Below are 27,811 nucleotides of genomic sequence, written 5' to 3' on the forward strand. Positions count from 1 at the left end.
TATGATACCATTTTATACCAGCTAGTAAAGTATTTAAATATTGTGCAAAGGATTGTAGAATACGTTTTGAATTTACTTTGTCGTTACATGCCGTACTGTATCTTATTCTCTGATCTAACCTTTTGTCGTTAGAATGCCATACAGTATCTTGTTCTCCAATCTAACCATTCGCCATTGTACAGTATCTCGTTCTCCGATCGAACCTTTTGTCTTTACTTACCATACAGTATCTTGTTCTCCGATCTAACCCTTTTCCGTTACATGCCGTTCAGTACCTCGTTCTCCGATATAACCCTTTGTCATTACATGCCGTTCAGTACCTCATTCTCCGATATAACCCTTTGTCATTACATGCTGTACAGTATCTCGTTCTCCGATATAACCCTTTGTCGTTAAATTTCATACAGTATCTCGTTCTCCGATCTAACCCTTTTTCGTTACGTGCCGTACAGTATCTTGTTCTCTGATCTAACCATTTGTCATTACTGTACATGCCATACAGTATCTTGTTCTCTGATCTAACCATTTGTCATTACTGTACATGCCATACAGTATCTTGTTCTCCGATCTAACCCTTTGTCATTACATGCTGTACAGCATCTTGTTCTCTGATCTAACCCTGTGTCGTTACATGCCATACTCAAGCTAAGAACGTAGCTTTGAATTTGTCAAATTGTACCAGATAGAAGAAGGCTTAAATGTAGTGTTCAACAGTGTCCCAAAGTTTAGAATGAAATTTTACCAACATGAGGTCACTTACGTAATACAGTAACAATAGACTTGGCTCTTCATCATCATCCAAGTGCCATATCCCCAAGGGTTTTGGCAATCATGGCTCGCCATTCCTCTCTATTTCCTGCTCTCTGCAGCAACCAAGCTTCAGAAATTCTTCCTCCAGTCGTCAAATAATCCATATTTGTTCCTACACTAAATACAAACCCTCATTCTTTACTATAGGAGATATTCTAGTGCGAGCTGGAAAATACGGCAGAAAAACCTTAACAAGGTCGTTAACGACCAGACAGGTAATTACCCACCTGTCAGTGGTGGGGGACCGCCGGTCGGTAGCTGCTGTTTACCTTCAATCGAATTCTAGCCGTCAGAGTCGTAACACCACTGCTCCTGCTTTATTTGCCTGGCAGACTAGCCTTTCTTTTTTTTTTTGAGTTTTGATTAATCCTTTTTCTTTTTCTTTGTTAGATGATGTCCTCTATTTTGAGGAAGTGTTCATGGCGCCTTTATATCGCTGGATGTGGATCCTCTTTCCCTATGCCCCGTTACGGAGGTCATGGGTGTTCTGCTACCCTGCGGAGGATAGGTTCCCCTGCCAAGTATGTAGAAGTGGTCTTCGCAGTACCTCCTCCTCCTCCTCCTCCTCCACTTCATTATCCTTCCCTCTTCGGAGGCTAGGAGGGAGAGAGAAAAGAGGAAAAGGAGAACTCGCACTCCTTTGCCCAGTCGTTCTCTCCGGAGTGTCAGGCGACATACGAACAGACATAATAGTTCTTGCTCTTCCTCGCCTTCTGTCTCTTCACGAGATGTCTCGCCGCTAGTCTAAGTGCTCTCGTCACAAACTTAAGAGCTAACTCCTTACCCTATCATAGGGCATCATGAGCATATGTGCCAACATGCGCATACACTCCAACAAGAGCATAGCTCCATCACGCGCCATGCGCTCACCTGCGCTCCTGCCTGTGCGCCACCAATCCTCTCCTGCACGTGTGCATACGCGCCCAACACCTCACTCTCCTGCCTGCTATACTGCGCACCATCCTACTCGTCAGGTAAAACCTACGTGTTAACTTTCTACTGTTAAAAGGACTTCTGACAAGTCAGCCATGCTGCCTTCTCCCACGCACCAACCCTTACCAATGCGCCAGCGCTTATCATCGCGCCAGCGCTTACCAACGCGCCAGCGCTTACCAACGCGCCAGCGCTTACCAACGCGCCAGCGCTTACCAACGTGCCAGCACTTAGACGCGTCAGCCTTCTCCCGCATCCGCAAGGATATGCGCGCACAGCCACGCGCCCCCTATGATTCCACTATGCGGGGAATTTTCTCCTGCGCGCGCGCCCTATGGCTGGCACAGACGTGCGAGATCACTCTCCCGCACGCCCGTTTACGCCTGCACCTAGATATTCTCACCAAAGAGACAGGCAAAATAGGAAGAGAGGTTATCATACTCACTCTTTCTCGCCTTCTATCTCTCCCTGAGACTTCTTGCCTTGAGATTACTGTATATACACTCGTGCCACAAACCTGAGAAGAACGATCCCTCTCGTCATCGTTCTGCCTCGCTGTCGTCGTCGTGCGAGGGATCATCTAAGAAACCAGGAGTGTGGCCAAGGGCAAAGCACGTCCTAACCTTGAACCCTCTTCTTCGCATAATAGTTTGAGGGTCTCCGTCCGCTCTAGAAAAAGTCATATAGAGCGCTTCTCCTTGCTTTACTCTCTATCTTCACAGAGATCGCTCTTGCCTTTGAATTCTCGATCTCTGATCCTTTGGGGTCTCGTGACAAGGAAACTTCGGTTTCCCGGTGCACTATCCCTTCGCTTTCTCACAGCAAGTTGCTGAAACCTCGGGGCTCTCGTGCGTTTAGTCTCGCTGACACTTCGGTGTCTCGTGACAAGGGAGACTTCCGTTTTCCCGTTGCTCTAGCCCTTCGGGTTCTCGCAACATAACCTCTAGGGGATGCACGATCACGCTGAACCTTAGGGTTCTCGCAACACAACTTCTAGGGGCACGCACGATCACGCTGAACCTTCGGGTTCTCATGACACAAGTCATCAAGAGTGTTACTCTTAGATCAGAGAGTCTTTGGACTCTTGTCGCGCGGAGTGTTCGCGTACGCCCATGACAATTAAGAGTTTTACTCCTATGGCAGAGTCTTCAGACCCCAGTCACGCAGGTGTTCGCACACAATTAGCGCTAAACATGCAATTCTCCGGTCATACACTCACGGGGTCAATTCCTCGCTCCCGTGTTTCAGACAGGACAACCTCCCTAATTCCTTTGCTCCCTATTGAGTTAAGGATTTCGAGTCTCTCGGAAACCTTGAAAGAAGATGCAGGGGTTCAGCCCTTATTCTCTTCGGTTGAGAGCAGAAGGGAAAGGGGAAACGTGTTAGAGAGGCTAAAAAAAAACACCCAGATAGCAGCGACATAGAACGCGATGCCGAGGACTTCGGCCGCTCCGTTCGTTATCGTGCGCTTCATGTGGCAGCTCATGAGCTGCCCATGTTACGAGGTAACACTCGTTGTCAACCTGCAACTTGATCAACTTATTGGGAAACTTAGATTGCTGACAAGAGGTTTGCCTCCAGGGATTAGGGATCCTTCCCTTACGAGGGAGGGATAACCTTCCTGGAAATTGGACTGCATGAGAGATCCATCCCCCTTCCGAGAGAAAGCTTCCCCCTTCAACCAGTCAGCAACCTTCTCTCCTTCGTAAGTAGTTGTGAACAGCTCAATGAGTTTTACTTCTGCTATTTCGTCCCCGAAGACTGTGCTTTCTCCCCTGGAGCTGGGGAAAAGCAAGTCTACGGCTTGTTCCTCCTTCAGGAGGAACTTCTCCCTGGGAGTATGCTTGGCTCAGCCGATGTCCTTCATCAGGAGGACTTCTCTCTCGTCCACGAGAGGAGATTATTACGCCTACGTTTTCTTAACCGCTACAACAGCGACAATGTGGAGCAATTGGGTTCTCAAAAGGAAGTATCAGTAATTCCCAGACTTCCTTTTGTACCTCAGTGTGGAAAGCTTCTCTCAGTCTAGGCGATTAAGGGCTATCGCGTAGCCTTGAGCCTCATCTGTAGACGGAGAAGGGGTTGACCTCTCCGCCTCAAAAGTCATCACCTTGGTTGTTTCGGGGTTTGGAGGGATCTTGCCCCCCAGTTGAGATTAGACCATCTCCTTGAGACGTGTCTTACGTTCGCTGAAGGGTCTGCCCTATGAGCCCTTAAGGGCCTCAGGCTACTCTCTGAACCTTAAGACCGTCTTCCTCGTACCTCTGTCCTCCGCTAAAGGGTCAGTGAGCTACATGGTCTGTCTTACGTCACCCATTATAAGAGATGGGGGGGGGGGGGGGGGGCGAGTGTCTCGCAACTTTGTACCGGGCTTGGTGGCTAGACTCATAATCCTCCATCTTCCGATGAGAGATTTCGAGAATTTCCACACTCAATAATAAGGTAACACAGGATGCAGTCCAGTCGTTACTATGCCCAGTCAGGGCGTCGAAGAAATGTCTGAAGCACATCAGACTTTTCAGACCACATCTCCGTCATCTCTTCCTTGTACCAACAGGGTAAAGAAGAGAATCTCTCGCAACACCATATCTTTCTGGCTCAAGAAAGTTATTGCGAGGTCTTTTCACGGAGACCCAGAGGCAGCGCAACCCAGAGCCCATCAAGTTAGGGGAATGGCTGCCTCTCTGGCGTTTAAGGGAAATTTCTCAGTCTCCCAAGTCTTAAGTGTTGGGGTCTGGAAATGCCAATCTACATTCACTGTTCACTATTTGAGCGGCATGACACATAGGTCTCTGGACACCCTTTCTATAGGGCCTATTGTGACAGGTCATCAGGTACTGTAACTACCTTACGCCCTTGCAGGGGACAGTAACCATTGGTTGAGGATTCTGGGTTACACTAGGTTTTAAGAAGGACATCCATCGATCTTCTTCGTCTCCTTCTCCCCCACATCTGGGGATCCTAGCCTGTATCCAGTTTCAGCTGGACTCGCCAATGGAAATAAGGTATGATACTCATCTGATTCCTCTCACAGAGTATAAGTTATACTCGTGGTCACGAGGTTTCCCCTTTGCAAGGTCGGGGGAATCCTAAGTTTGAAGGGGTCTGAGTCAAATGTTCCTGACCCACTTCATCCTAAAACATTTGTTTCCATGAAGATGCAAACCTTCAGTCATACCGAGATTCTGGGGATCTACAAAGAAAGAAGATAAATGGAAGATTGTTGCTTCAAAAGAGTCTAGTCTGAGGACTATCTTCCCTAGAGATAGGGAACTCCTTGGCCACCCTGGGCTCAAGACTAAGTCTCCTATAGTAAAGAATGAGGGTTTGTATTTAGTGTAGGAGCAAATGACAAACTTATAACAAAGTTTGTATTTTTCCTAACATACAAACCCGAATTCTTTACACCAATCTTCCCTCCATCACCGCCCCCCTAGGATAGTCCTAGCTAGAATCCGATTGAAGGTAAACAGCAGCTACCGACCGGCGGTCCCCCACCACTGACAGGTGGGTAATTACCTGTCCTGTCGTTAACGACCTTGTTAAGGTTTTTCTGCCGTATTTTCCAGCTGACGCTAGAATATCTCCTATAGTAAAGAATTCGGGTTTGTATGTTAGGAAAAATACAAACTCTGTTATAAGTTGGTCATAGTTTTGTTTACACATTCCTTTCGGCAAATTTTTAAAATACAGTAGCCCTGGTTTGATTAGTTATTTCTCACTGCCCACTTAAAAATTACTGATAATAATAAACAGTACTTTCTTTACATGTAAGGTCAGTGTTGTACAGACTAATCTCTAGCAGCAGAAGTTATGCTATTTGTGTTCTACATCTATTGAATTTTAATTCTTCATCAGACAATTTCTTATAAGAGATTGGATAGACATATTAATTTTGGCCTTAGGCCCGGCGCTAGTGAAGCCAGCCAGTTTCATGTTTCACCTTGGTTTTCAGTCATTTTAGATTTGCTTTAACGCTTTATTTTATTACTGATTCGTTACCGCTTTGTAGGCTGATTCCAAGTAGATTTCTAATTTCATACCAACCTCATTGGTTTGGCAACTCATTAAAGTTGTTCATGTTTTCTTATAACCAATAACTGAGGCATTCTTTTAAAACATTTCTGGATTTAGCAAATCTTTCTATTTTTCCTTGAAAACTTCTCAGGATAGAAAAAACTTTCGAAACCAAATATTTTTTTTCAAGTTTGCAGAAACAGTTCTTGAAGATTTCAGTACAGTAGTTCAGATTTATTAATTATATTACATAAATAAAAAAATTAAAAGTTTAAAAACTACGGTAATCCCTAAGTCACACTGGGACTGTAATACTGTTATTTTAGCGACATTAACCAGCACGTCTTTATTTATTCATCAAAAAGCTTCATGTCATGAATATTTGCTGCTATTCAATCAATCAGATGCTTTAGTTCAATCTAAGAAATAAACATCAAGGTCTTAAAATCATACTTTAACTTTAATTTCTTTTAATTGGTTTCAACAAAAAAAATTGAATCTGTTTCAATGATTAATACATTTTGTACTATACTATTTTTATAGCAAACTCAAAAATTCATACCCAATAAATTCAGCCAATTCTCTTTTCCATAATTTTGAATTAAAAAGAAAATTAAACTACAAGTAAAAGCACTTTTTAGTTTTATTGTGTGCATTACAATACATTCCATTATGGATGAGGGTTGCAAAACAAAACTAAAATTCAATTTCAAAGTTATAACTAAATATTTGAAACTACAGGTTAAACGGAAGTATGAAAATCCCATGTCCCTTGGAATGATGTCTTGCACAACAGATCCATAATAGTAACAAGATTCGTTGATTGGCAACAAGGGTTCAAAGCTCTTTATTTACCTCTGATAAACTAGAGAAAACCGTAGAAACATCTTAACAAGCAAGAGAATAAATTTTGAAGATGTATCGACATGTGTGTACATATATATATTGAATATGGATTCCTAATCCAAAAAAAAAAAAAAAAAATCATCATTCCACTCGTATTATCAGATGTAAGCTCCATTCCTACTTTCATACTTCCATTTGAAAAATACTGGCGGATATTAAGGACTTAACATAACTTTATTGAGGTATACTAAAAATCATGAGCTTCTACGCTATGCTTAAATCTAATTTCATCAATGCCAAACATATGTAACTGGTGTCCGTTTCCTACACCAACTTTGGAATGTATGGTACTACCAGCAACAATCAATAGCAAAAGTCATCAAGGAATACAGTCATTATTTATCCTTACTTTAAGGATACTCTTCTGTGAACATGGAAACTAATCTTGTCTAGTGTGCAACAAAAACAAAAATAGCTTTGCTTTACCAAAGACAAAACAAGCTAAAACCTAGTAAAAAAAAAACAATACCTGCACACATGAAAAGGCCAATTATTAAATGCTGTATTGCATTAAATAAAATCTTTTAGTCCATTGATGACTGATCTGCTACATGAGCCCAGTCTTAAAACTGTATTCTCCAACTATCCTGGCAACAATATCTACAGCACTGAACTTCCACTATACACTTAATGACAGCTTTCGTTTGTGCAGTGATTCTGCCTCTACCCCCCTCTTCTCTCTTGCTTGCAACATTGCGCTGTTTCTAGTTTAATGTCAACAACATGCTTTTTTTGTTATTACCTCTGAACGATAGTAATCAAAGCTATCAAAATTCATGGCAAAATGAAAGTGGATGGAGAAGCAGAATTCTCTCCATGAGTCAATCATTGGAGCACGAAAGGCAAGCACTTTATCAAATATTTTGTCATGACTGCACTTACGAAATCTGACTCTTCATTTAATTTACATACATTTATACACCAATAACTAGATGAATATGATTACAGGAGAAATCGGGGCTACTGTCATTTTCACATACAACATTTACAGTGAAAACAAAACGGATCTGCCAACGAAACTGCTGAAGACTTGTGGTGGTTCAATGGAACACCCCTTATCAATAATACCTTCATCCACCACTTGTGTTTTCCCCCAGATAAGGATTAGTACTGATGTAGGCAGTGTAACTAGAAAAGGGTTTTAAGAAAATAGCGTATCATTATTAGTGATATTGTTTTATCAGTTAACTGCATTGCTTTCTTTTCTTTGGTTTAACTGCATTGCTTTACTTTCTTTGGTTTAACTGCATTGTTTTATTTTCTGTGGTTTAGACCCAGTGTAGAAGGACAGTCAAGATGAAATAATCCTTTTTGATGTGAAATTTTTTTTATCCTTAAGGACCCTGTTGTTACTGTATCCTGATTTGTGTCTTAGTTGCTTTGATATGTGTACACTATATAAAAAAAGTGTGGAAGAATATGACCCAAGCACGAAAAAAATACCTCCAGTTTCAAAATATAAATATACATATCCATATGTTACATGTACTCCATTGAGGAAAATACTCCAACAATCTCTTTATGAAACTATATACACAAAATAGACTTGAAAATAGAGAAAAATACAGTCATTTACAGAATATATCAACAGACATATTTGTCCATAAAAATTTACTCTGAATATAAGCCAAAACACAGGGACATGTTCAGTGTTAATCTCAGGTAAACAAAAAAAGTGCTTATCTATCAAAATATAATAAAACTTTCTGTTTTACTATTGTCCATGCAACTTTTTACCCATTACTGGAATGAACAGCTCCTTTGAAATGGACGAAGTTATTTCTTAAAATCCAAATGGAATGAATGTACAGTATTGGAAACTTCAATACACGTGGTACATCAAACTGCCCCAACAAATATCTTTACCCACATATTTCAACAGACTGAACTCGCACTTTTCTGCTAGCACCAACACTTCACCTGAACACACCCATATATTTTGATGTGAAATTCTATCCCAAATAACTTTCGCTTTCTGAATACTCCCATCTTTTTAATGTCTATTCTACACAACACGCTGTAGATTTGTCAATAAATAATCATGATTTATCATCAGAGCACATTCTATTTTCCAGGTTTTATACAAAACCAGAAACAGTCATATACAGTAGGTTAAGTAGTCAGATCTTATAAAGATTTTCTATTTGAAAATTCTTTTTTTTTTTTATTATACAGGAAACATTTTATGCCCAGTAATATGAACTGCCTACATCTACCATATAATTAAGATCACTGTACTGATAACGTACTATCATTACACGTACAATGAGTACATTCTTATTGTGTTAGTAGTAGTGCTCCTTGACGTAAACACTGACAACATTCTCGTATTACTGAAGCTTGTTGGCACATAAGTACAGGAAACAATGGAGGCTTTTTAACGACATTAAATATTAATCAAGATCTTTTTACTTGCTAAACATGGCTGATCAACTAAAATCTCAAATGATATATGTAGACATTAATCTGCACAGAATTTAAAATAATAATTATAATGATGAAGATGATTAATATTAATAATAATAATTTTAGATATTTTTTCACAAACGTTCCATTATCTACAATATGGTGTACAGCACTGGTGGAATAAAATCGCACAATGTTAACTCGACTTACATTCAAAGCCTACAATGTAAAGCTCAGACAGGTACAACATATATCACATCAAGCTCGTTACTTGACATTTTATCCTGTTGAGCACCAAGTTATAAGATAAATATATTGGTAACATTTCCTTCCTGACAACGTTTTGCAGATTAGCTTTCCATGGTATTATTCCATGTAAAAATATCGGCCATAATCGATTTAGAATACTGTGTCACACATTCACATGCACTACATTTAGTCTCTATTGTAATTATTCTTTAACGGAATATCATACAGATATAATCAACTGAGCATATTGCCATTTATACAGAAGGTCCTTAACTCGCAAACATTCCGAGGTACAAGCACAAATTGAACTGAAATCGTAAATCTCGGATATTGTATAAAAAGTTCATAATGAAATACGGCAATAAAACAATATGCAACTTATTGCAGTAAGCAAAACGACATTTACAATACGAAACAAAAACTATTTAATGACTTTTGCAGCTGAAAACCATACGCAGGCGAGGCCTACAAATAGCGTCTTGGAACCTATTAAGTTTGTAAGTTGAGGACTTTTTGTATGTAAAATTTTACAATAGTTCTGTTAATTGACCAAAAATTACCAGATTGAAATAAAACTTTAATTGACAGAATTCCCTGTCATGGCTGTAAATTGTCTCCTGTACTCAGGCGTATCAAAAAGAAGCTATGAATTAATGAAAACTATATTCTATATTGAGCTCATTAAATAAATTATTCATAAATTACCTACGCTATGAAATACTGAAGAAAAAAAAGAGCAACAATGTCCCTTATCGGGTTGTCATTGATGGGTACTGTATACAGTTTTATTTAAGTTACGCTTCAATTAAATCAAAGATAAATTAAATTTCTTTCAAATTATGGATTTCAAACAGCATAGCATATAAATGATTATCATTTATTACATAACCAACCATGACTATCCAATGTAAATAAGAGCTAGGGTGCTTATGATAAATTTTGTTCTCATCAATCTTTAATTCATTCTACCTTTTTCAATCTTGAAATGGAAATCCAATTTCATCAATTTAACTTCTGTGGAAGTGCGTCTAATGTTAATGTACTGTAATGTACTACCTACCTCGATGTGAAAGTTCCAAGGAGTTTTAGATAATCTACGATAATTTTATTACAATGAAAGGGCTATCCTACCTAAAACATTCGATCTGTATTCTAATAGATTAAAATCGTAAAGGCGTGAAAATCATGGAGGTTAGAGATTATTACCCTATAAATTGAATGCCAATAAATTCAATAAAATTGTTTAAGTTGAAGTACGTGTCCCGGAGTCCCGGAATGCATTTCAATATCCAAATAAAAACTGTAAGAAAACAACCCCACTCCTTGCTTTTTGATTATGTTAAGTTTTATTGCTCTTTGTGTAACACTAGCCACTTAATACAGCATATCACTACCAAGATAAATATGCCATTAAAAGACAAATCGAGGAACAAATGATAAAGATTTACTTGGGGAAAACTATATAATAATGCTCACTGTCCCGACTCATCCGAGATTCTATTACTATGATTTGCTGTCCCTTCCATAAAGAAAATACTTAAAACAAGCATTACCACCGATCTGTATGACAAAGAAATTTCATGAAATGGAAATCTAACTTGGGGCAATCGTCAAGTTTTAAAAGAAGCCTGAACTGGAACTAGAAAAAAACTATTTACAGCTACAGATGCATGAAACACAACAGTCAGAATAAAGTTTAACCTTTTCACCCCCAAAGGACGTACCAGTACGTTCCTGCAAAACACTGTTAATTACATATTTTTACATATTTTTGATAATTTTACGAGAAACTTCAGGCATTTTCCAAAAGAATGAGACCAACCTGACCTCTCTAGGACAAAAATTAAGCTTTTTAGAGCAATTTAAAAAAAATATATAGCAAAATGTGCTCGAAATTTAACCTTATGGTGGGGGTAAAAGGGTTAATATAAGTCCTTTTATACTATTGATGCCAATAAAATATTCTAAGTATTTACTGTGTACCATACTTATTAATATATGCTTTACAGATGCTCATTGATTTTGCGTCAGACTAAGAACTGTAAGGGACCCAATACCTCACATATAAAAAAAGGTTTTGTTATTATTAATGGTCTCCATGCCATTTTGTTTGAAATGAAAACAAAGAATAAAACCAAGGAAATATAATTAATGAGGCTTCTATTGTGATAAAATTGTGCTGCTCCTTGCTATATATAATTCATATAGTAATCTCAAAATAAAATGTTAAGAATATCTCAAGACCTACAAGCCAGAGGACTTGAAGGGGTTACTGTATACACATTGAAATCAGTCCATCTTCCCTGAAGTACATGGTAATTACAGTATTGCAATTTGAAGGAGTTCAGCTGATGAAACCCAGCCAAGATCTTTGCAAGTGTTTAAAAATATCAAACTGAAAATAATACCTACATTAAGAAAAGTCATTGTAAAGCTTAGGGTATGCAACTGAGTGAAGATTTTTACACAAGAAAGATTTATCAAAGGAAAAAATTCAATTTTGAAATAATTTGTAGACAGACTGTCATAGTCATGGTTAAGAGCAAACCAATTCATAGAATATTAAGGATTGTGACGAGACGTTCAGAAGTATAAATTTGGGAAATGAGCAAGGAAGTTAGGTTGCTAGAGAAGCAGAAAATGATCATAAGAAAGGGCAAGCAAAAAATTCCAATTTGATTATGTTGCCTTTAGTCCTTTTAGAAGTTGGAACAATAATATATTGCATAATTTCTTACTCCAGAAAGTGTTACATGGAAGAAGTTTGCAATTAACTAAAGAGACCAAAATTACTAGGGACAAAAGGTGACAGATACCAACATTGCAATCTGAAGTTCTGCCCTGCCAGCAAGCTAACCTAAAAAATTAATTCATTGCTTGACAGCTTGTTTGAGATTTTTTCTGAAAGGGAAACACAAGGAAAACATCTAGGCATTTAGTTATATAACACCAACCATGTTTACAAGTGTGAAAAGGAGAGAATTGATGTTTAAGTGTTGAAAGACCATATAAATTATGCTAGTTACTACAAAAGAATAACAACACTTTAAAATGTTGAGAATTCTCTTAAAAGAGAACGAATGTTGAGAATTCTCTTAGAGAGAACAGCATCAGCAGGAAAGTTTAAGTTTGTGAAACTAATAAATATGATGGTCTTTAACTTGAAAGTCACCAAGGATGTGGTATTTCTAACATATAAAAACTGGTATCAATACCATACTATGAACAATATTTGCCTTGCTTAGGATAGTAAAAAATGAAGAGTTCAAATTGAAAAACCAAATTAAACTGGAAGCCACTTAAAGCGAGGACATTTTAAGATCCGAAGTGCCCCATAGAATACCTTGTGACACAGGATGAACATGGATGAAAACTAAGGATGGAGAGGAACTAAGTCTCGGCAACTCCATGAATTTCCAAAATTTAAACTTATCCAAAAGGAAAAAAAGGGGCATTATCGTAGTTATACATCTCCTTATAAATAGAAATAAATTGCCAATATCTAAGCAATTGTCCCTTTTAACAGAGTACAACAGTACAGTAATCACAGCAGCCTGTTAATTCCATTTAATATAAGGTTCCACCAACCAGAACAACCCCAAACTAAATTGTAATATTATAACTACTTTACTGGAGTTAAATTTAGCAAATTAACTTTAAAGAATACAAATTTTTACTATGGTAATATGGTTATTGCATATTAAAAGTCGAACTGGATCACTAAAACCACTAATCAGAAGAGAATACTGAACGTTAACAAACGAAATCTAGGCCAGATTGAAAGACCAAGAAAGATATTTCAGTGGAAAGCAACACTAGCAAGATGTGCAAGTGGTTCCCTGCAAAAAATGCATATCAGCAGATAAGAGAGCTAATGAATGAATCAATCATTTAAATACTTATCTTTTTAACAATTTAAAATTCACATGAGATCACTGTAACAGCCAAGTGGGATAACTGGAATGTTTTATTGCATGCAATAATTACTCTCTATCATCTAAGTCACATCTTTAAGGGTGTGAACTTTCATTACTGAACCTAATAATAAATTATTACTGTCATCATTTAACACTCAAAATACAGGGTCTTACACCCCCAGACAAATACAACACAGCCAGTTGTCTTTCCGCAAGAACAACTCCCACTATGTAAATGTGAGATGCAACAGTTTACCTAAGATTGGGCAATGTTTACTCAACATTACCTAAGCAAGGAGTTAAAGAGAATTATTGGAACAGCTAAAATCCTTCATTTAAAAGTAAGCCCCAATGGAGGATCTCAAAAGATCAAATAAAAATGAATGCATACAGAAAATTCAAGTGTTCTACCTTGAATTATATAGCCCCTAATTTCTAAGGCAAATATGGCCTGTAGATATAATTCCTTGCATTGCCTGTGCTAAACAAATGCCTTGAATATTGAAAGTTGGAGTAGGCTTATGAAGATAATACTTTTGATTTTGAATATATGCAAATCTAAACACAAAGTTATTTAAACAATGCAAAGCTCAAATTGCAAATTTTCAATTTACAGATTAGACTTACTTGACCATAGCGACTGTCACAACTCAAAAACAGAATTTTGAAAGAAATAAAATAGTGTGTAGTTTTAAAAAATGTTGTCCCCAAATTCTCAGATTAATGCAAATGAAGAATCCATTGAAACAAGATCATGATTATTTTCTCAAAATGTAACAACATTCATCCAATGTATACACAAGAGAAAAAAAAAATACATAAGGAAATAATGTAGAGAATGTGAAAGTTAATACTGGGTAATATAAAAAAAAAAAAATATTGCATGTGAGACTGTACACATCAGTACGAACAGATACTCAAAGCAGACTAGAAATTACTTAGTCATTACACAAAAATGTCCTCATAGCAGGCATATATGATGAGTTATACAATTAACCCATTTATATATGCCCATTTCTACTGTCAATAATAGTAATACTTCAAGTATTCTTTGTAAAAAAAAAAAGAAAAAGAAAAAAAAATAACCCCCAAATTAACTAAATGCCTTACATAAGCAAATACAGCAGATAAAACTGCATGGCTATTTTATGTAGTTCATTTACAAATGTACAATTGAATGTAGTTATCTTGACCACTGTTCATGTCACAACATTAGTTATCTGTTATTTGTTCTCACGCTACTATTATTCTTCTCTTGAATTTCAGAGCCCCTATTTTCTGTTCCAAAAGTATACGACATAATTACACTCTTTTTCTTCTTACGTAGTTAAGACAAACCAAGGGACATGTGCTCATACCCCCTGACTAGCATATCATCCCCTGGGTGATGCACCCTCCAAATTGGGGGTTCTGTTTGTAGCAGCAGCAGCAGCAGTAGCAGCCTGTTCACAATCTTCTGTACTTGAGGAGGATGAGTAGATTTATGGGAATAAGTGCTATCCAGCAAGTAGTTCTGACTAGTGTGAGGAATGACTAGCTGACTGTTCATGAACCTACACACTGCCCCCCTAGTAAGGAGGAGCCTGCTGCATACCTGAAAGCAAAACATGGGATTGCTATAAGCGCCTGGCAGCATACCAAGGAATGCATGAGCAAATGCTATAAGAGTTCAATATTTAAGTGTAATGGGGAAATATTTATCGGTAAAAATGAGTCTAGCAACGATATACTTGAGCAATCACTGGGAATTAATGTCCGAATGAAACAGACAACAAAGATTCTGCTTTTAAACGGAAGTCTGAGCACATTCAAAAAAGAAAAATATCATATTTACCAATTTGAGTCATATGGCCAAGTGTTGAGGCTGGGTACGCCATTCAGTATAAAGCATAGCCATCCTACATTTCATGTACTGTACTGGGAAAGGGATTTCCCTGATCTACTTTAAAGGATCGCATTTCAAAAGCTAATGGGATCTTCAACTTTTAGTAAATATAGCACTGGATTTATGTTCAAGGTAAAATACAGAAAAAAAAATAATAAATATGAATAATAAAACTTATCTATAAAGCAAATAAGATTTTTAAAATTGATGCAAACGAGTTTAATGTATTAAAGGTAAATGAATTTTACTGCAATGAAAATGAGCCGGAAGATAGGATTCAGCAGAGATATATTTCTCGTGAAATTGTTGAAATGTAGGCATAAAGCAGGTGCATACAATTAAGTGCTAGAAGCAACTTACCTGACACTTGAATTTCACAAGATTTTCAAAAGTGAGTGTTATTTACAGAACCGGACACTACTTACTGTGCATTACTCAAATGCCATGAGCAAATGAACGAAACTATCATGAAAGTTTTTCTTAAAAGAAAGTTCAGTATACTGTACTTTACTTACTTTGAAAAAAACTATATAAAACATTTTTCTATTTAGACTCCAGTACAAAGGGAACATCACTAGCAAATGAACAAAACTATCATGAAAGTTTTTCTTAAAAGTAAAGGTTCAGTATGCTGTACTTTACTTACTTTCAAAAAAACCTTATTTAAAAAAAGATTTCTATTTACACTTCAGTGCAAAGGTAACATCACTTTACAGTATTGGATGTACTTATGGTTATTTTGATATAAAACTCTGCCAATTACTCGCCTAATGTTCATATTGCCTCTCTCTGGAAACTTGGTTTTAGTAACATTTTCCTCAAACTAAAAATGAATTAGTTTTCTTTCTTTCCAATAGACCTATGCCTCTAGTAAAGAAATGAGACAATCTAGCAATTAATGTCAACCACTGATGGTTTGTGAAGCCACAGGTCTTTTGTCTTTTCAGTCTTGAAGTTTAAAACTATAACCTATGTATATGAACATCAGATGAGTATAGAAATAGATTTTATTACTGGAAGACTCTCTTTTTGAACGTATGATAGACAATCTAGAGGGCTGCGTAAACCCTTTATATCTGAGAATACAGTGAATAGTCCTCATTCTTTAGATGTAGCATGGATGGGTTTGGATGAATTACCAGAGAAATTGGTTGTCTGAGAAGATTGTTTATACGGCAACCATCTTGGACGCTCCGATAAAAGGAGCCACGGCTGTGTCTACCGTTCCATTTGCAGCCAGAAAGGGGCTTCCAACTTTATGTTGCTGTTCTAGAAATTCTGTACTAGTTTATCACCTGTCTTATCATGGCAAATGGTGATAATGTGCAAATAATCTACCTTCCATGCTAAGGAATCTGGGATCTGGAAATGTTGAACAGAATATTTACCGGTATATATTATTTGGTCTACTAGTAGTGTTGCAAACATGTTGACGTGCTGTTGACTTCACCATTTTCAAATTTATAGACATATATTTGGAATAGTCTAACTTTTCCTTCTCAGCTGATGTTGAGATATTAAATTTTCTTGGAATAAAAAGAGGAAGAAAATTTATACCTCTCAAATTTGTCTAAGTCAACAGCATATCAGTTATTAGTTACCTTGTCCCCCCTTAGTTCCAGACGTAGGCCAATGCTGTCATATTTTCTGATAACACTGCCACGGTCTTCCCTACCACCAGCAGTTCCTAGTCCTGAAGAGCCTTGGATATTGCTAGAAAACTTTTTCAATTGATATGAACAGTGGACTCCTGTGACATCCATTTCCATGACAGATGTAAAACATTATAGAGTTAGTCCCCATAATTCATGTGAATCATCTACAAACAGAGAAAGGACTAGGTTTTTCACTTCCAAGGTAACTCCTGGTTAATTGCTAGTGCTCATCCCACCAGGTCAGCAGTTGAAAGTGGTTCTTCATCACTAGAATTATGGCTGTTTCTAGATAGACTATTGTTTCCATGCAGATAAAGAGATGAATTTGGAAAATCCTCATCTTTTGGAGTCAGTCCCATCAAACGAATTACACCCATTAAGTCATGGACCCTAGAAGTCTTACGCACTTCCATGCTGACAAAAACAAACCATTTTAACATTTCCAGTAGTAGAAAAGACAGAATCCTTTTCTCCATTGGATTAAACCCAAAAAGGAACTGTTGCTGTTATCATTCCCAAATACAGAATCTTCCAAGTTGGAAGCAGAAGGGACTTTTAAAAATAGACCTTGTCCATAACCGTTCCAGTAACCTGAGCAACTACACTTGTTGAACCCGAATCCTTTCCAATGAATCGCTCAGAAAAATAGCCTATCATCAGGTATAAAAGGACTCGTAGCTCAGAACCCTTTACCATTTTGAAATAGGGTCGAAGAATACTTGAGAGACCAGTCTGAGACTTAAACATAAGTACTTGAATTGGTAAAGCAATTAAATGAAAGGATATTCTTTGAGATACAGTATATTGAAATTGTCTGATCTAATTCATTTATCGACCCCAGAACTGCCAAGGGATTTTCCAAGGAAAACTGGTAAAATGTTGAGGGTTGACTAGAACTGATCTCCAATATTATAATACTTATCACAGTACTCGCAAACAACAATTTCTTTTCAAGCTGTTTGGCATCAGGGAAAGCTGAGCCCAAAACTGCAGAAAAAAATTAGTTGATGTATTTGTTTTATAAAAAGATAAACTAAATTGCTCAAAAACTACCTAAAGAACTGAAAGAAAAAGTTAGTAATTTCCTAAGCTTTGTAATCAAATACTATAAGTTAAAGATTATAAAATTATCATACATCGGCAATAGGGAAGAAAAGCCCCCAAACTTTGATATGCCATTAAGTTCCACAATAAATGAAATATGAGTAAAGTATTTTTATTAAAAATGGTGTACCCTTATATACTGAAATAACAATGTTAATTCCAGTAATAATTCTCTCTTTTAGTATTGAAAAAATCCTTTGGTAGTTTGCCCTAACCAGCTGATTTGGAAACCATAGACGGTAGTCGCTTATCATCTTATAAACGTAAATATTGGAAAAGAGATACTGTATATTCGCTATGCCTTACATAATACGATACAGTACTAACATGTGAGTAATACTGTACATACATTATTACTGGACTACAGTTAAGTAAAACATTAGCTGTATCTAAATCCTGCTTATTTTAATACAGCAGTATTTCTTTGGTAAATGGACACAGTTTGATCAACGCCATAGCCTCGCCTACTAGTACATACATTAATCTTACTATATCTCGTATGATGCAACTCCCCTTAAAATTAGCTTCAAAATTAGATCTTTAAAGTTGCATGATATTCTAGTATATTCGGTAAACATACAAATAAAACATACCATATACAGTAGAAGTCAGAACAACTCTGTGGTATAGAATTCTATGGCTTCAACACTAAACAAGAACTAGATTTACTAGTCTTCTCTTGTATTCAAGATAACAATTTACCTATTCTAACCAAAGTAAATGAGGGGAACTGAGGTGTATAAATTGTCTTGGAAGAGGCATCCCCTAAGACTTGGAAGAATAAACGGTTATCGAAACTTACCTTGAGCAACTTATTAGGATATTTTTTCATGAATAATTTCCATACTGAAAAAGACACCTCACTATAGTCGGGCTCTTCCTTTTGTGTTTACATCATCCTACAGTTTCACAAGGATGAACCAACACATTACTTACTAGGTTTCCTTTTTGTTTACATATTTGCATGGGAGTTGCTGCATATTTATTTTACAAGGGACTCATTTCAGCAGTTCAGGAACTAGCGGATATGTTTACCTCGTTTAGAAGTAACCTATGATGAGCTAGTGGCTAAGCTTACAAGCGTATGATGCGCACTACTACTCAAAACATGATACGACCAATCGGCTACAGCCAAAATTTTATTCTAAGGGAATCCTAAGGTATGACACGCCAACCACACGAAATGCAGGGTTGCTGTAGAGCGCTTACTTCAGCGAGTGAAGGGATATAATGATCCAGGCTACCAGCCCTGTCATATGCCCTGCAATCCATTTGTCTAAAAGAACTAATAGGATTTCAGGTTGACCAGGAAAATTATCTAAATTAACCCTTTTACCCCCAGGCTCTTTGGAAATTTCCAACCCTTAACCCCCAAGGGGTTATTTTTTCCCCAGCACATATTGCAGCATATTTTCTTTAAATTGCTCTAACAGCCTTATTTTTTGTCATAGAGAGGTCAGGTTGGTCTCATTCTCGTGGAAAATGCCTGAATTTTCTTAAAAAATTATCAAAAATATGAAAAAATAAATTTTTATAGCATTTTTTTGCATGGACGTACCGGTACGTCCATGGGGGTAAAGGGATGGCTTTTGTGAAACGTACCAGTACGTCCTTTGGGGGTAAAAGGGTTAAATAAAGAATTAGAGGATCTAAGAGAGGATCTCAAATTTGTTGCTGTTAACCATCAAAGCCATTACTGAATGGAACACTAAAATCGCCAGACATGATTTGAGAAGTCAGGTTAAGGCTTGAAACAGAACAGGTTATTTTGGAATTACTACCTTTAATTGAAGACACTCTGGCCTTCTGAGATTTCACAGAAGCAGGTGAAGAAGCAAGAGCTTTTAAAGCCCATCACTATCAAAACTTAATTTGTTAGTGCTGTATTGGAATTTGGAGGTGGTGTGGCATTCAAGTCAAGAGTAGGATAAATGCAGCCTTGGGGAAGTGGAGGGAGGTAGCAGGAGTGGTATGTGATAAGAAAATACCAGTTAAGCTAAAAGTCAAGATCTAGAGAATAGCAATAAGATTAGTGTTATTGTATGGATCAGAAATGTGAGCTCTAAGGCAAAAAGAGGAGGCAAAGCTTGAGAGATGAGAATGTTGAGGTGGATTATGAGAATACCACTGCTTATAAGATTGGAAATAGATGAAATAAGAAGAATGGCAGGTGTAATAGAGATTACAGAAGTACTAAGAGTGTCACGACTGAGATGATGTGGACATATGTCGAGGATGGATTGTGGGGAGGGAGTGGGGAGGGAGTGAGGAGGGCTTGGGAGGAACCTGTTAGGTGGAGAAGATCAAGAGGGAGGTAGAGAATTAGATGGTGAGATAAGGTGAAGGATGATATCGAGAGAAGAGGTTTGGTGGAAGAGGAGGCCTTTTATAGAAGGCATTGGAGAGGGCGCATCAAGCAACCAACCCTGTAATGTAAGAATAACAGTGGGGAAGGTGGTGTGGAATTATCGTCCTTATCCCCAACGTAAACCAACTATCCTTGTCTTTGGATATCTCCCTGAACTAAAAGCAAGTTACTTTTTGCTCTGAACTTTAATTTGGTTGGCAAGCTTGGAAACACAAATGCCCACAAAATCAAGCGAGGCCTTCGCACTCCTCACAAGTTATCTAAATCACAATACTGTCTAAGATATAAGACGCAAAGTGAATAGAGATCATGATTGTTCACAAATAGGTCCCTTGAACAATCTACGCAGCAGTTACTAATAAATCCAGAATAAGACTTTCTTTAAACTCCCTACAAACCCTAAAGGTAAACAATCTTGATATACTAAGTGTTGACAACTCAAAGTAGACAGGCTGAAAATACAAAGGACCTGTGACTTCACAAGTCATCAGTTGTTGCCATTAACTGCTAGACTGTCATTACCTTAGAGGCATAAGTATTTAAAAGGAAAGAATAAAGGATTTATTTTTATTTTTATGGGTAAATGCCTATAAAACAACTTCCAGAGAGAAGCAATATGAACATCAGAAGAGGATCATAGAAATAATGGAGAAAAATATTGTTTTGATAACTTTATAAATTACACCATTATGATATTTTTGTCAGGATTAATGATCTAATAAGCTGGAGTTCTGCGTTAGTTTGGTTAGTCTATAAGTAGTCTGATTGAAGTGCGTTAGAAATTCCTTCAAACATTAGTCGAAGACATTCCTGGATCGACACAATAAAATGGGGTTATGCCTATACCCAACTCTTTATTCAAAATAACTGTGAAGCTTACAGCTTCAAATTTTTATGTCAAAACATTTTACTAATTAATGAAATATTTATAATCTATATTTAACAAAAAGGGACTGTGAGAAATCAGTGAAAATAAAAGAGTATTAGACCTCTACATTTTTAATCATTTGACCACTACAGTACAAATATCATACACTGCAGAGCAAAGACTTAACAGAACAAAGAGTAAACAGAAATGTTATAAAAGGGAGTTTGTCAACATTCCAGTAAAACCTAAAAAAAATTCAATACCATTATTAATGTATTACTTCGGCCTAACCAGACCCAATAACATATAGCTGACTAGACATATCTAAGAAGTTAAGAGGTAACAAATTTGTAACAGATGAATGAGCAAACTGCTGAGTTACTCTTGTTGAACAGTTGACATCTGTCCTTCAGAGAGCTTTACTAATTAATGTCATGCAGTATCAGGGACTTTGATAAATGAACAAAGGTAAGCTCAACAGAATTGATAAATATTCATGGGTTATTATATATTCATTACTGAACTTTGTTTTGTCTATGTTGAGCAGCTATCTAAAATAGCATCTCTTAACTAAATATTGCAATTTTAATAATAGAGGATTGACAATATGTAGAATTGTTAAGCCACTCCCCCCTTCCCAGGATGATAAATTTAGTAGAAATAAATCTCTAAAGTGAAAAATTTACTCCAATACGTCCTCACAAAATCCTGTGATTTTTATGTGATGGACTTTTCTACACAGCTGACTAGTTATGAAAAACTGATGCAAAATTATGCACCTGGGGAAAATATAGAATCAAATGCACTTTTATTCATGAGAAGTAAAAGAACTTGAAATAATCAACTAAAAAGATGAAAAAATGAGAATAAATAAATTAAATGACCAACCAACCCAAATCAAAAATTATAAATGAAAATCCAGATATTTTCACCACAGTTATCCCCTTAAAATGAACCGATAAAAAACGTAACTAAACAATACACCACAGGTAAAGTGTGGTTCATCCAACTTAAAACACTGACGAAGCTTGTACAGCCAGTCTTTCCCACTTGCCCAACACGTACAATACTATCATTCCAAGACAATACGATTACGGTACCTATAACTCGACAGTCCACAATGTGCACCTTCCATTTCGTGATTACCATAGACTTTGTAACAACACAAAACCACAACATAGGTTTAGAATAGTTTATATTCACACGTCAAAAACAGCAAACTTGCAACCTACAAAGGAGATTCATTCCTCTTTGGATGCTAATGAACAACTCTCAAGACAGGATATGGCCCAAAAATATGAACAAATTTCAATATACCCTATTTTGTTTTGACTACCATATGAAACATTTTACTGTGTTGCCCTAAATAAAGATTTTTGGCATTGTTTTAAGCGTGTCTACTACCAACTCTTAACGTAAATATTAAAATAAAGCCCACCCAATAATGCCGAGTTGTAATAACCTTACGGATATAATGGCAAAAATGGTTAATGCCTAATGAAATGAAACCAAAAATAAGAATTAGTTGGTTAAATAAAGAAAAAAGTTAAAGCTATCCATAAAAAGACCCAACGTAAGTTAAGAGAATACTGCATCTGGTACTGAAAGAAGGAAAAAAAGGTTTCTTCAATAAATAACATGCAATTCAGTAAGTGTTCCTTCCTTTTATGTAACAATATTTGCAATCTTAGTCAATGCCAAGTCTCGATGACTGCAACTTCTTATTTACACATACACGCAAAGGAAGAAACCGAACAATAGCTTTCAAAATTCGTCACAGGAGTACCGTACTTAGGAGCTCAAAACTAGAAAGCAATCTTCAACAATGAGTGTTATGTAAAAAGGAACAACTGTATCCTCAGAAAGATCATGCCTGTGACTGATAACCCATGTCACCCATGTCAGGGATATCCATACCTGTTTGTGGTTGGGCTGGCTGACCACCAAAGGGAGGCTGAGAATAGCCCCCATCTGGGTCTGTGGCATCGGGATAGCTATTGTAGCCTCCCATGTTTGTAGGATCTGCTTCATAGCTTGGAGCAAAGGCTTGATCAGCTCCTTGTTTGTACCTCAAGAAGGCCAGGTATGCGGCAGCAGCCTTAAAAGAGAGAGATGAAAGGCAACGAATTAGAAATATTATACAACAAATACCTTCAAATACTTCATGTCATGCTATAGTTTTCCCTATAAATGAACATGTTTTGCAAGTACCAACACACCGGACAAACCAACATACATGTAGAGCACAGACCTCCGCTTGTTTCTCAACCTTGACCTTTCACCCTAACATGTATTAATTGCCATGGATTTTCATACACTCAAATATGAACCAAGTTTGAAGTCTCTGTGACAACTATATCCAAACTTATGGCTGACTACGTGAATTGGACATTTTGCTTGACCTTCCAAAATTTAATCATTTCCAGTTTTTAACATAAGTTTCATTACTCTACAATTAAAATTGTGGCCAGGAAGCTATTCACAAACAGGGGGTAAAACATAACCTCCTTCAACTTTGTTGGCAGAGGTAATAAAAAGAAAAAAAAAAATTTATCCTAACCTAAAACAATGGTAAGGATAAAAAAAAATGAAACTCAAGACCAGAATGCAACATGTTCGATAAAGAATCTACATTACCTAAGAAGGGTTTAGGTCTAAATGTCAAAACTTACCCAGGGAAAGATGGCAAAGAAACTGAAGGTGATAGCTGCTTGCATATTATTGACGCCATAGCCCCCTGGTGGTTCTGCCGCATTGCTCCACTGGTTAGTCAGGTAACAAAATCCGATGAAGTACAAGAAGGCCCACAATGCTGCAAAAAATAAATATATAACATTTCTACAACAGTATATGCATCTTCATCTTCCTATTTATTACTTTTTAAAGCAATCCAATAAGGTATGAAATCACTTTTACTGTGTAATTCAAAGTAACGAACAGAAATAATAGATTAGAAAATAGCTCATTTGGTTTACAAAAATTAAAATATCCAAATATTCCTGAATTCATATCAAAGTATTAAACTACTTGGCAAGGTCTTCACATCACCTTATGAAGACCTCTCACCAATATGAAGAATGGGATGCTCTACTAAGAGACAACTATTATGAAGCAACAGTTTGAACTTTCAAGACAATTTCCCCTATCTCTTATGGATTGGAAATGGGTAGTACTTCAGCTGTTATCCTCAAAGAAGGGTATACCATAGGGTTAATTCTCTCGGCACAAATGTATACCACTCTGCCTCCGACCAACAAAACGCCACCAAGATCATGCTTGATAAAGGAGGTGGACAACATTGTACACAATTGATCACACGACCAATCATGATGGATGGTAAAAAGCATAGACAGAGTGTCCCAGGGGTGTTAGAACGCTTCTTCCATGGGGACCCATAAATTTGGGCATGGAAGTGCACAATGCTGGGAGCTTCGTGTGAAAATTACGGTAAACAGCTCAAGACACCAGTTCCCCAGCCCTTCATATCTCTGTGTGGTGTAGGGACCATTCTGCTTAAAATCTGTCCCTGCTGACTGCTGATCTGTCAGAATATTCCAACATTCCAAAAGAACCTCTCTATCAGCTTTAGTGTTTTGCAGAATTCCAACTCGAGCACCATGCCTTGCCAACTCGTACTGAAGTACTGTATATCCCTTACAGGAGTGTTATAACTCCTCTAGGCAACGGATCGACCCAAAAAATAATTCTTTAATAAATCCAGCACTAGAAGTGGTCATCATCTTATTGCGCCAATGTTGAATCCAAAGGAGGGCGTTGTTGTTCGCCTCTCTTGAGGCTTTTATCTGAGCAACGAGGGCCCAGTGGGAATCCTCATAGGATGAGCTCTATTGCTTGTGATACTTTCATATCAAGAACATTGAGTTGCAAATGAGAGTAATTGATTTCACATTTCTAATACAAATTTGCCAAACAGGTGGTGGCTGCTTAGATGCATCCAAAATATGTAGCATCTCCAGAGGACAAGAATGCATCAGGATTTTACTTCAAGGGTGCCTGTTTTCCTATGTGAAGTAAAGATCTTCCCTTACTTCCTGGCATACAGGAAGCCTGAAAATTGAGAGACAGACTGCTTGTAACCAGTGCTTCCCAAAGTGCTACTGAAACTAACTCAATTTTACAGTGTGAAACTAGTTTTTCAGAGAAAGCAAAAGATAGGTGACCAAGAATGATCTACCTTTTCATGAAAAGATGGAAACTTTTCATCCCCTGAACATGTTTATTATCATTACCCATCCCTAAACACTCCTAGAAAGAAATAAACTTTAAACCGAGGCACTACTGTATGTATAATACATATGCAATATGGTAACCTAACAAGGAATAATTGGAAAACAACTACATTACAGAACAATATAACTAAAATTTACCCGAGGTAATCGTGTAAGTTGAATGCCATATCTATGCACAACAATTATGCTTACATATACGCAATACAGTATATATGTAGCAAATAATGAAACTGTTAGCTCAATACAAATGGCCTTAACTGTTGAAACGAAGATCCTATGATGGCGTCATATAGATGCCGCAAACAGATCTAGGCTATGCTAAATCTAAAACGTAACCAAAAAACTTCAGCTTTGGCTAGATTATCAAAAATTGAAGTGAAACTCAGCATGTAACAAAATAGTAATCTAACATCTTCAATTCCCATGTTGGCCTAGAGCCAGAATTGTAATGGCTCTGATTGCACATTCATTATCAAAACAAAGCGATTGAAATAGGGGAGCATTAATTAACCCTTTTACTCCCAGGCTATTTGGAAATTTCCAACCCTTAACCCCCCAGGGGGTTATTTTTTTCCCAGCACATTTTGCAGTATATTTTTTTTAAATTGCTTTAACAGCATTAATCTTTGTCATAGAGAGGTCAGGTTGGTCTCATTCTCTTTGAAAATGCCTGAATTTCTCAAAAAATTATCAAAAATATGAAAAAAAAAAAAATCTTTATAGCATTTTTTTTGCAAGGACGTACCGGTACGTCCATGGGGCTAAAGAGATGGCTTTTGTGAAACGTACCAGTACGTCCTTTGGGGGGTAAAAGGGTTAATGCTATCTCCCCTAGTACTAGAAATCAGGCCAATAATTAATTCACAACTTAATTAGCAAGTCAACAGGTCAAGAGGGCAATTGGCATCAATGACCTTCGATGTCAGGATGCCAGAGGACCTCAAATCAATCAATCAATAAAAGGGCAAATTAATGTCATTCCAGCTTTATGACCAATTGGAAATATGGTTGCCGGACTAGAAACAAATGCCAGGGTAAGCATTTAGCGTTCGCGATGGTTCTTGGAGGGATGACATGTCGTCAGCAAATGAATTCAGGATTGGTTCGAGATGCTGTGATTGGTTCAGTAGAATCTGAACCTGTGAGTCTCTCTTATACACATCAAGTCTGTACCTTGAAAGTTGGTACACTCGCCCTAGAGCAAGGAAGACTATATTGCTTTGGTACTTCATGTTGTATTGGATTCACTGTCCTACCCTTCACATTTAAGTCAATGGGACAACATAGCAGCCTAATCATAAAAAACTTTATTCATCGTCCAAAAATATTTAATGTTTATGAAACTGTATAAAACAAAGTTTCAGAAAAATCAAGAGCAAATCTGAAACTAGGTATGAAATTCCTGTAGAATTTAATATGGTGCCTTCAAATCCCCAGAGTCAGACTGAATAATAACATATCCATATCAAAATGTTATTTTCATTAGTAAAATAAATTTTTGAATATACTTACCCGATAATCATGTAGCTGTCAACTCTGTTGCCCGACAGAATTCTATGGAGGGATACGCCAGCTATCACAATACTAGAAGGGGGTGTTCTTACCAGCGCCACCTGTGGCCAGGTACTCAAGTACTTCTTGTTGACACCTCCTCAATTATTCCTCGGTCCCACTGGTTCTCTATGGGGAGGAAGGGAGGGTCAATTAAATCATGATTATCGGGTAAGTATATTCAAAAATTTATTTTACTAATGAAAATAACATTTTTCAATATTAAACTTACCCGATAATCATGTAGCTGATTCACACCCAGGGGGGTGGGTGAAAACCAGTGTACAAGATTAAAGGATAGCTAAGTATCCCATATTTCATATAACAGTTATCTCAAATAACAATGAAATAATAAGTACCTGGTAAGGAAGTCGAATTGAACCGTTACTCTGTCTCTTTTTTAAGTTCGTCTTCCTTACTGAGCGCAGCGTTCCTCTTGGAGGCTGAATCAACCCAAAGGTGCTAAAGTATACAGGGCTGCAACCCATACTAAAGGACCTCATCACAACCTTTAACCTCGGCGCTTCTCAAGAAAGAATTGACCACCCGCCAAATCAAAAAGGATGTGGAAGGCTTCTTAGCCGACCGAACAACCCATAAAAAGTATTCAAGAGAAAGGTTAAAAAGTTATGGAATTATGGGAATGTAGTGGCTGAGCCCTCGCCTACTACTGCATTCGTTGCTACGAATGGACCCAGGGTGTAGCAGTACTCGTAAAGAGACTGGACATCTTTGAGATAGAATGATGCGAACACTGACTTGCTTCTCCAATAGGTTGCATCCATAACACTCTGCAGAGAACGGTTCTGTTTGAAGGCCACTGAAGTAGCCACAGCTCTCACTTCATGTGTCCTTACCTTCAGCAAAGCAAGGTCTTCTTCCTTCAGATGAG

At 37.3% G+C, this 27,811-nt stretch overlaps 2 protein-coding genes and 1 long non-coding RNA gene across 6 annotated transcripts in view; 2 read left to right on the forward strand and 1 right to left on the reverse strand.

Annotated features, from left to right (window-relative positions):
• Positions 1-27,811, forward strand: part of LOC137648808 (pyridoxal phosphate homeostasis protein) — a 392,086-nt gene that overhangs the window by 23,274 nt on the left and 341,001 nt on the right. The window lies entirely within an intron of this gene.
• Positions 10,494-12,052, forward strand: LOC137648807 (uncharacterized). The gene is made up of 2 exons (XR_011045707.1): positions 10,494-11,015; positions 11,242-12,052. It is a non-coding gene; the product is annotated as an uncharacterized lncRNA (long non-coding RNA).
• The window catches only part of Syngr (synaptogyrin), a 32,311-nt gene continuing 16,689 nt past the window's right edge, over positions 12,190-27,811 (reverse strand). The window contains exons 3-5 of one of the 3 annotated variants that reach the window (XM_068381960.1): positions 23,791-23,930; positions 23,036-23,216; positions 12,190-14,832 (exon numbers count right to left, since the gene is read on the reverse strand). In XM_068381960.1, the coding sequence (XP_068238061.1) occupies positions 14,807-14,832; positions 23,036-23,216; positions 23,791-23,930 (347 nt within the window). In that variant the 3' untranslated portion in view covers positions 12,190-14,806. Of the gene's footprint in view, positions 14,833-21,233; positions 22,720-22,767; positions 23,217-23,790; positions 23,931-27,811 lie in introns of those variants that run through there. The other 2 variants (XM_068381961.1, XM_068381959.1) reach the window with 2 other exon arrangements.

This window comes from Palaemon carinicauda, chromosome 10, assembly GCF_036898095.1.
Source record: "Palaemon carinicauda isolate YSFRI2023 chromosome 10, ASM3689809v2, whole genome shotgun sequence".
NCBI lineage: Eukaryota > Metazoa > Arthropoda > Malacostraca > Decapoda > Palaemonidae > Palaemon > Palaemon carinicauda.